The 11,471-nt window shown below is 30.3% G+C and overlaps 1 protein-coding gene across 1 annotated transcript; it reads right to left on the bottom strand.

The window, feature by feature from the left end:
• Positions 1-4,971: 4,971 nt before the first annotated feature.
• LOC123224940 (GABA transporter 1-like) lies at positions 4,972-9,708 on the bottom strand. Its single transcript, XM_044648731.1, has 7 exons — positions 9,399-9,708; positions 8,109-8,339; positions 6,357-6,454; positions 6,086-6,272; positions 5,865-5,995; positions 5,545-5,778; positions 4,972-5,459 (listed from the first exon to the last, which is right to left on the bottom strand). The coding sequence occupies exons 1-7, from the start codon at positions 9,514-9,516 to the stop codon at positions 5,079-5,081; spliced, it is 1,380 nt and encodes a 459-aa protein (XP_044504666.1). The 5' UTR covers positions 9,517-9,708; the 3' UTR covers positions 4,972-5,078.
• Positions 9,709-11,471: the final 1,763 nt, after the last annotated feature.

Raw genomic sequence — 11,471 nt, 5'->3', positions numbered from 1 at the left:
GAAGATGTTGAGGTTTTTAATGGTTTATCTAACTTCTTTAAAGAATGTGTTCTAGTTTTTTGTAACAACTACATTTAATGATGATAGTTATGAGGTTCAACAAACAGATGAAGTTTTACAAGGTGGTGAGTCTGAGTAGTTATCCACAACATCATGAGATTGGTTTATGAGACATTTAAAATATCGGGATCAATCCAAAATAAAAATTTTTTAAGGAAGACTTTACATACTTAAATGATATTCATGTTGATGTATTGTATGATACAGAAGAATTTGTTCGTGGTAAGGAAGAAAATTTTTTATATTTGAGTGAATTTGACGAGAAAGTTATGCATGATATTCCTATCGAGGAACCAAAGTTATAAGAGAAAACACATGTTAATAAAGATATTTGAGGTACAATCCTACAAACAAATCTTGATAGCAAGAAAGTTCGTATTTGTAATACCCTCAAATACATTTCAAAGACATTTATGTTTTTTAACCTTGTTTTGATACATTTCTAATCACAAATATATATGTTCATATATATATGTGTATAAAAACTAAAACTACAAAAAGATAAAGGACATAAAACCAAAAATGTATGTATGAGAGAAGCCAATATATATATAAAAAGAGACGAGATAAAAGATAAAAAAAAAAAAAAAGATTTTATGCATTTTTTATTTCCTTTTCCTATCCCTTCTAGAAGCTTGGTGAGAAACGCATGCTTCTTCTTTGTTTTTGAAGAAAAGTGAGAGATTTGAAGGGGTTTTGAAAGAAAAATTAAGAAAAGAAAATTAGAGGAAACACTTTGGAGGGTTTGGTAACCAAAAGATTTTTTTCTTTTTCCTTTACTTGTGTTTATATATTGGAGTATGTTATATGAATATATTAGTGTGTTTTGGTAGTGATTTAAAGCGGTTTTTTGTGAGAAAATAAGTAAGGCAAAAATGAGGGAGCAAGTTTTCAAATATTGGGTTTAAGCAAGGTAAGTGAAATTATTCTTGGTCTCCCCTAAATTAGTTAAATAAACTTTATGTTTCATGTTTTATGTCTTTGGTTCTTTTGCTCTATATTATAAATAATGATTGTGTTATATGGATGCATTGGTTATGGTTGGAAGTAAAAGAAAAAGGTTTATATATATAAATGATAAAACCATGACAAAGGACATAGAGATATATATATAGTTATGAATAGCCATATATATTTGATTGAGTTGAGTTAAATAACATGGTTGATAAGTTTTAAAGTTGAGAAATGTTGTTTTACCATTTGGGTATCTATGTGTATGATTTTGATTCATGACAAAGAGTTAGGAAATATTTATAGTTTTGCCACTGATTTCGTCTCATGTTTTGACTACTTTATTTGATAAATCATAAGTGCTGCTATAACTCGTTGGAAAGCTTTGTAAATCTTTTTTTCAATGATATATAGTTTGTATGATTTAAAGACCATTTAGACTGTTAAATTGCTTAAATAAAAAGATTGTTCTACCAAATAAACAGTAATTACAGTTTGCGAAAAGAAAGAGAGAAAGAAAACTCATTTTGACTATTTTATCTGATGAATCATGAGTATTACTATAGCTCATTGGAAAACTCTATAAAACGTCTTTTCAATTATATATAATTTGTATGATTTGGAAATCGTTTGGACAGTTAAATTATTTGAACAAAAAGACTGTCTTATCAAATAAATAGTAATTACAGTTTCTGGAAAGAAATGAAAGAAGGGAAGAGAGAAAGAAAAGAAAGAAAGGAAAGGAAAGAAATGAGGGAAAAAGAAAAGAAAGACAAAAAAGAAAGGAAATTTGGGGATCAGAATTTAGGAGTCATCTCGAGAGTATAATCTATGGATTATGGACACTCAATAGTATCTCACGTGCCTAAAGAGAAAGAAAGAGTTTAGACACAAGTTTCAGTTTTAAATGGAAGCAAAATCAATAAGAGATAATGCATGCATACTACGAATTATGAAGGGGCACTTTATGCTACATCGTCTGTATTAGGGCATGCCCGCAGTAGGACACATCCGTAGTAGGACATAGACTTGCAGTAGGGTCTGCTTATAATAAAACATGCTCCTGGTAGAACACAGTTCAAATTCTAAGATAATGTAATGAGAAAAAGAAAGAGAGCTCGAGCTTGAAAAAATATCGAATCCCTATAGTCAATTTTCAGAAAGTATCAGATAGATACCAAATAGGACAAAGTATGACCTAAATAATAAAATATGAGTCAGATTATTCCCTCAATTCTCTAAAAAGGTTATTACGTGAGATTGAATCTCGTAAGTGATTAAGAGCAAGAAAAGAGATAGTTTACTTATTCTTTCCTCTTTTACTGAGTGTTCTTATCTTTCACTTATTTTCCTTTCATGATTGTAGGTATAGATGATCGAGGTTGCTGCAAGGCAGGGCCAGGTCAGATCAGCAAGGATAGATCCAAACTAGAGCAGTTTATCTATATTTTATATTACATGCATATGGTCGTATAATATTGTTAACTTTTGGCTTCTTCAAATATAATTTTCAGATAGCTGTATAATTGTATCTAGGGATATGTACATGATTACTCCATGTGTTCAAATACTTTTAGATGAGTGTTTATATGTGATATACACATCTTTTGTTCGCTTCCAGATTTTCAATTTTCACATAATATTTTTAAACTATTTTAGTAATGAGTTTATTTTAAAGTTTTTTCTTTACGCTCCTAGACATTAATTAGTAATATTTTTCCTCCAGAAGACAGTACTTTTAGAGAGAAATGTTATAGTATTGATGTGTTTCATTAGTTACCCAAATTTTCTAACCAACCATCTACATCCATAAGTTGAGGAATGCAAAGAGATGGTGATTATTCAAAATTTGGTACATTATTTCCAAGTAAACAACATGTCATTGATGTAGTAACTTGAGATACTCTTAAGAAGGGATATTAGTTTAAACTGCACAAGTCAAACACAACTAGATGGGAGATTAAATATCGTAATCAACAATGTAATTCGCATGCACGAACAAATAGGGTAGGAGAAAGTGACTGTTTTGAACTATATCATTTGGATAGCTAGCGCACATATCCTAGAGATCATATATTGCCTCATTATAGGTAAGTACGACTGGAGTTTTATGGCAAATTTTAAGGACAAAATTTATATTAATTGATCGTGTGTATCAACTTAAGGAGATCATTGTGGATATTGTCGACTAATATAAAATTAATATATCATATGCATAAGTATGATAGACGAAAAATTAGACACTTTAATCATTAAGAGACACACTAAAAGAGTCGTTTATATTACTGCTAGAATATTATTATAATTTAATACATTCTAATTTGGAAATTGTGATATATGCACTTATGAATGAGCAAAAATGATTTAAATATTTTTTATATGACATTGAATTGTCTTCTTGAAGTGTTAGCTAAAATCGTATATATCACATGATATTAGTTAATTTATTTAATTACCTGTAGAAAATTCAACTAAAATAAGCCCTTAGATATATATTTTTATTTATGTTTTTCTATTTAAGGGTAATTAATTTAATTAAACTTCATATCTAGGTACAACTGCAAAGATCAGACGGCGGAGTACGAATTAATTAAAATAGGGCCCTCAAATCTCGGCCAATGTCAAATTAATTGCAAAATTTTAACATGGACGTGTTTTCACACGATTTACCGTTCCCTTCAGAAACCGCCAAACAATTATAACTACTCTGCTTTACAAATAGAAGGGGAAAGAGCGAGTGACCTCGTGCGTCGAGTCAACTCAGAGTCGATCCGATCCCTATGTTTAACTTGGATGACGCGCAATTTTGGGAAATATTATTATTCGATTGACACAAGTTAAATGGTATAAACAAAATGGCGGGAAGAATTTCCTCTTGAGATACCATTACCCGCCAAGATTTTAAAATATGAAAATTAAATCTTAATAATTTAATTTGCGGCTTCGACTAGTACAATTTGGACCGTCAAATTGTTTTTGTTAGGAAAAATAGCGTTTTGAATTTAGCTAATTTTATTTAATTTTTCTTTTATTCTAATTTTGACATATGATGCAATGTTGATCGATTTATTATTTTTAATTTTCATTTATTCATTACATTGATATATGTGTTACTATTTTTATTGTATTGTCTGGCACAAACTAAAAGTATTTGGAACATGTTTTTTTAAAGGTGTTTTTGGTTTGATGTTCGTAAATTTATGTCTACAGTTTTGTTATTAAAATGATTTATCAACCTAATAAAGTATATGTTAATATTATTGTGCATGTCAAATTGAATGTTTATCGACTTCTTTCTCTCGTGTACAATCCTTAATTAATAGGATTAGCAATTCAATCATATAAGATTGTGTTATTACTTATTTTATGTCATTACAATAAAGAATCAAGACTTTTATTCCAGATACTAAGTCCTATTGAGATAAGATAATTGTCCAATTTCAATTTGGTAGAAAGTTGTTTACTTTCCCATATGGTTTGAAATAGAACAAGAATCTACTACCTTAGGGAAAATGTGGCATGAAGAAAATCTATCAATTTCTGCTTCATCTGCTTTTTCTAGGTAAAAGTCTTTTGCCTACACTTTGATTCAACCTACATACAGGTGTGATCAATTAATAACTAATTGTGTAGTTCATCACTTTTTTAATGTCATTTTTTATGAATTTGATTAAAGATGAGTTTACTCATGTAACAATTACCTCAAATTTCTACTTTGCATGTAAGACTTTAGGAACTTTTTGTCTTTTCTAAGCGGATGAACAATATGTGGATAATCAAGATCTCTACTCTCAACATTCTTGTGAAAAATGTGTGCACCGCATATTCGTTATAATGGGTCAAATCACTATAATGTCTTTTTAAGCAAGTCTTTGTATATCTCAAATAAGATATTGAATTCCTATCAACTTATTGGAAGACCATTTTGTCATTGGTAAAATGAGATATATGCTACTAAACTCATAGTAAACTGACAGGGGTTGCCATTGAGGAAATTTTAATTTATAGTGTTACATATCTTTAGAATGGCTGGCTCCTAAGGTCTGCAAATGGCCAGATTGGGGTGATTATACATTGGCAAATAATTTATAAGTTTTGGCATCAAGGACTATTTGTCTAACTGCTGCAATGGCTGCTACAACTCCTAGAACTGAGAAAACCACAGCAATGGTGACGTTTAACCAAAATATGGGGCTCCGCTTTGATGGCTTGAAAGTCAAGTTAAAGAAAACCACTGGCAAGACAAAGTCAAGAGGCATGAAACCGAAAGCTCCAATGACTGAATTGATGTCTCCAAAGAATGGAAGCATTGCTGCTATGGTTGTTGATATAACAACAGATAACGAGCGAGCGACTACCCTGGGGATAACGTTGCGGGGCGAGAACTCTTTGCTCATTGGATCTGCAAAGGTTTGCTCAAGCACTTCATTTGTTGGCTGCAAATAAACCTGTAAAACCAGTATGTGAATTGCGTGAACACTGCAACCTTCTATAGAGAGAGCTGAAGAGTTGTGTTTAGAGAAATGTTCTTACCACACCAACAGCTGATAGTTGCAAAATTGTGAACATGTTGGTCATGAAAATGAACCACTTTGGGACCAGAGGTTTCCCATCATCCAAGAAGTTGCTAAGAATGAGGCCTTCAGATTGGTTGCCAAATGCCCAATAGCCAGATATTGCAACACTAAAGAAAGTCACTGTAACAACTGCATAACAAACACATAACCCCTTGAACATCTTCCCCTTTACCGGTGGTGCAATTGTTGCCTGCAAGTAGAATTTTGTAAGTACCCATATGAATATAAATTCATTGTGCTGATACAATTTTGCACCTGGACATTCTATGTTCATACCTGAATTTCAGGAATGATACCATTGCCAAATGTTGTGGCAATGATAGCGATAGCATTGAAGACCCCAAAAATGCGACTCTGACTATCTCCATTCACCGAATAGTCTTTTCTTGGCCCTTTGGAGGAATTTCCTGACAGGAATAAGCAGTGGTATTATATCTGAATTTAGTAACACATTTTGTAATTGATTAAGCATGTTTATAATCTGCTATAGTTATTACCAATATAAATAGAGCCGGCTGTCGCGCAGGCGCTATATGCCAAGCATAGAACTAAAGATATCAAGTTGATGTGCCTGAGGGAGTGGAAGGATGGGATTTGAGCTAAAAAGAGCATAAGACATCCGAAGATGACCACAAATTCATAAAGCTTGATGGTGCCATTTGGTTCTACCAGTAAGTAAATTGCCTGCAAAAGGAAGGAAGAAATAAGTTAATTATAGAGTTAATGGGTAGAAGTTGAATGTTGTTTATAATGACAATGAAGCTGAACCTTGATGCATTGTCCTCCCAGAAGAGTGCAGGCTACAACAGCACCATAGCAGACCATGAACTGAATAGGACCAACAAAATATCGACCCCAATTCGGCCCTGCAAAATCCAGTTGGTGTTCAAGTTAGGCAATATTTTGGATCTTATAAATGGTAAAATAAGAATGCTTCTGTTGTTTTGAACAAAAATAATACATTTAAGGTATTTTTGATAGGTTTAAACAACTATTTTTGCTTTGAATTTTGATGAATAGACAGCATGATATTGTATATACATTTTGGATTATATAATAAAATTTTCTCAAAAAACAATTTAAGGGGCTTGTGGAGCAACGAAAACGTGCCCGTTTGGGTCAATTGACATTTTGTACAACAATTTGTATAATTGGATTTGAAGACAATAAGTTACGATGATTTGAAACAGAACTTAAGATATAAGTTGACAATTATAGGATAATGTGGGTTAAGCAATCAAAAGTAGCCAAAAACATCTTCAAATCCAACTTCACTTGTGTAGCTTAACCTTTTGACTCGTCAAAACCTTGATTCTTTTCCTTTTTTAACCTCTATGAAATCGATTAGGATATGATGGTGATACGGTAACAATATTGCAAGCATGTCAAATATTTATGTATAATAATGTCAAATGACTAATTCCTACCCCAGGTTTGGTAAAATGACAATTACTACATTTTAAATTCAAAAATTGTAATTTATTACTTATCATCCATTAATAAATTCTCTTTAGTTTCAGTGTAAGAAAATATTCTCACCATTTGATACAAAATTTAATTATTAATATGTCCTTAATTTTATAAAACTAAAAAATAACTCTATCAAAAATAAAAATTAAATTAACAAATTTATCACACGATAATATTTAATTTACTAATTTTCCTTGCAATAATCATTATCATTATAATGTATTACTATGCTTATTTTAAAAAAATAAAATTTTCTTTATTTTTTTATTTTATTCCTTTTCTTCCTCTTATCTTCAATTCTTCACCACCAACAGAAATTTTTATATATACTTGAAGAGATAACTGATTTAAGATCTTAGGTACTAAACTCATTTCCTAAGTATGACCACTTGAATTTTGTAGATGGTCGTGGCCAACTCCCTCACCACCACCACTACAAATTTTATCCAAATAATGGGCCTACTCATATTTTCTTATTGTCCATTTTCAAACCTTATACCAATTATTTGGCTTAAAATGGATTCAAAGTTAGCATAGAGGTTTTAATTTGTAAATGGACACCACATAGAGAGATGAATTAGTATGAACAGTCAAACAGTGGCTTGTTGTTGGGCATTTAGTGCAGGGGAGACAAAAATGTCTGCCTCACTTTAAATAAGAATAGGTAGAATTTGGAATGACAAGCCTTCCAAATTTGGAGCATGCAATAAAGACTGAATTCTCAGCCCCATACTTAGATTTGCTTAAATTAAATTTAATTATGACTCACATACATTTGAACATCTTTTAAGTGATTGTATGTGATGCATGTCACGTTATAATATCATATTAAACATATTTTGACACATAGAAAGTAGAAGATATGAGCAATATAAGATCCAGTAATATATATATATATATATATATATATATATATATATATATATATATATATATATATATATATATATTTTAAATACATAATTAGATATATAGATAATATGTCACTACATGATTAGATATTATAATGATATATCATTCATGTATTTAATTGTATAAGATGTTGTGTACCTAAGATATCATAAGCCATGTCTCTGAACCTGAGATGGCGATGACCCAATTGAGCATGATGTTCAAGAACAAGAGAAATCAAGTTGTAAGAATAGAAGGTGACCAGAGCTCCAATCACTAAGCTTAGTGTTCCAGCGGTCCAGCCAAGGAAAGTAAAAGCGTATGGCAGACTCAGCAGTGGTGGAGCCACAATTGAAGTCGTCAAGTGATATCCACAGTGTATCCATGACCCTGTGAATACACACAGTACAATTACATAAATCACAATAAATATAGACAGAATGGGACCACATTATAAATGCTGAATTTCAATAATCAACATCCCTATTTTGAATCTCAAAGTTCTTTAATACTGAAATATAAGTCATGACGTACTTTTTGAACATTATTTTTAATATTTAAATGTAGATTGATTGGGTAAGAAATTCAAAGAAGGGGTCATTCCATACTTAATGAAAGCAACATATTTAAATATATAAATAAGAGTTTAACAGTCTTAATCACTTGAAAAAGCATAGTGATAATTGGAATCCTAATAATTAACCATGAATGGTCAACCATATGAATTGTCAAAGAAATGAAAATAAAATATTATTAATAAAATTATATATATGAATAATATATATAATTTATATATAAATAATGATATATTATTATATAATTAAAATATTATTTTATTTTTAATTTAAAATTATTTAATTAATATGATAATATATCATTATAATATATAAAATTATACAAATTATTTACGTGTATAACATTACTTAAATATTATATATAAAAATAATTAGTCCCGATCAGCATGTTGCATAATTTGACTAAATCCTGTAGGATTCTTGATTTTTGCAAAGTGATATATATATATATATATATATATATATATATATATATATATATATATATATATATATTATAAATCTAGAAAAACCAAGATTGTTTAGCCAAGATTGTTTAGTTACAAAAATCTGTTTATTTGATCAAGTAAAAGTTCAAATGAGCAGAAAATTCTGGAAAACAGTAGATGGAGATGACGATGGAGGCACAGAAAAAAGAAAACAAAAACAAAAACAAAAGAAGTAAAAGATGATCACGTCATTGAGAAGAAGAAAAGCACCAGATGATGATAATCCTCTTCATTTGGAAAGTCAGTTTTCTTCATTAATTAAAAAGGTATTCAAGTTTCTAAATCATTGAATCGATTATTTAATCAAGCTAATCTCGATCATGAATAAACAGAAGAAGAAGAAAAAGAACACAAAAAGGCAAGATTGGAAGTTAAAAGTAAAATACCTTTGGATTTAAGAACAAAAAGAGCGCCAGCATCGAGCTCCTTCTGGTTATGGCCGTCGTGAGCTTCTTGAGAAATCTTTGAAGCTTCAGTTATGGAACTTGGACGAACTGTGCCCATATCTCTCTCTATACTTTATTCAATATTGTGAGGAAGAACAAAGTTGTTAGCTATATATAAAAAGTTTTCTCAAGTTGTGAAGGCAACCAGCTGCCATTAGCCGAATTTGATGACGATGACGATGATTTCCATTTCTTTGACTTTTTTCGTGAAAATTATGAAGCTATACTTAACATTCAATGCCTCAAAATGTTCACTGATTTGTTATTTTACTATTTTATGCCATGTGCTTGCTATAAAAGGTAACATGAATGGACAATGGTGCCCTTAACAATATATATATATTTTTTACAATATTGCAAGAAGAGAATGACAATTTCTCACTTTTTGTTGGGTTTTATTAGTAAATTTCATTATATTTTAGGGAAAAACAACAATTAAAAAAGTAAAAATAAAAATAGTCTAATAAATATTCTAAAATGATAAACTGAAGAAGCTGCTCCCATGTCTCCTCTTTGTGTTACAATTAAACAATTAATAAAAATAAGAATACCCTTTTTTTTTTCCTTCAAGGGTAACTGAGTTTTGCTTGTATTTATTAATCTCATTTCCTTCTCTTAACCTCTCTTGACCCCTTCAAACTTGCCACGTAATTCCTTCAAGCTAAAAAATCTTTCTGTAGATCTTTTACTGAAATACTATAAGATGTCAATTTATTATATTGACATAACGTGAATGGGAAATAATCATTCCCGTTGACTGAAACTTTAGAGGTTTTACTTCTTTGTCTTCAACCTTCAAGAAATTTTATATATCAAAATTGGAATTCACTCTATTTTAATTTTATTTTTTCTTTCTCTGCTATTTTAACATTATATCAGATTCTTTGTTAATTACGAAACGCGACCATGTATACAAATTAAATTCTTAAAGTAAGAAATGTTGCAAATTTTAGAAAAATTTATTTTCTTATATTGTTTGTGTTTACAAATTTTAGATTTAGATTTTGGGTTTTCCCTTAGTACAAATCAGGAAAAAAAGATGAGTTTTTATATTTTATCTTATCACTTTAAAAGCTATTGATTTTGATAACGTGAGAATTGATAAATCAAAAGCATAATAAAATTATTAATAGAGGTGTTAGTGAGTTAGGTTAGATTAAAACAGATCAATTCTAAATGATTCATCAGACCTAACTAATTATTTGATAAACCTTTGTGTTGGATCAACCCGACAAAAACATTGGGCCCGGGCATGACACTAAGCCCATATGACAAAAACATAATGTTTTATTGAATCAACCTGACAAAAACATAGTGCAGAGGCATGATGCCAAGGCCCCCATGGCATGGTGAAATTATAATGCCATGCCATATAATATGAAGCCTTGAATTGCTATATTCCTACCTGAGAAATAGTATTAAAGAGTTTTTCTTCTTCTTTGATATTCATATTGTATTATATAGCACACTAGGCTACTTCCACATTAGTATTTTTTTCTCAAGACCTAGGGGACTCATTCTTAAAAGCAGTAGAGGAAGATGATACTGTTGAGACAAAGAATTTGTTCGTTAGTGTTCATACTGAAGCAGCTCTAGAAGTTGGGCCAACAAATGTACTTCAAATACCCTTTTTGCGAAAATATTTGTACAGTGCGGGCTGCCCATGGGCAAGTATTAAGGCCCAAGCAAATTGGTATTTGAAGATACTTCAAATACATTCAAGAAAATCAATTTCCGGAATATCATAGGTTAAATTAAGCTTGAAATTATTTAGATACTTGATGACAACGTGGAAATCTCATTGGTGTTTCTATAAAATAAGGTTGTTATTTAAGATCAATCAAAATCACATGAGAAGAATTGAATTGACTTATTTTTTCAAACATAATTATCATTCATGTTTTCATTGTTTTTATTCGGAAAAAAACAGTTTTTCAGAATATAATCCCAAAAATGTTGAATTCTTGAACATATAATTGCACCATTGCCTAAGTACTTAATTTACCAAGATTT

Source organism: Mangifera indica, chromosome 9, assembly GCF_011075055.1.
Source record: "Mangifera indica cultivar Alphonso chromosome 9, CATAS_Mindica_2.1, whole genome shotgun sequence".
In the NCBI taxonomy this organism is placed as follows: domain Eukaryota; kingdom Viridiplantae; phylum Streptophyta; class Magnoliopsida; order Sapindales; family Anacardiaceae; genus Mangifera; species Mangifera indica.
Note: the sequence above shows the minus strand (reverse complement) of the source record. Positions and strands in the feature narration are given on the sequence as shown.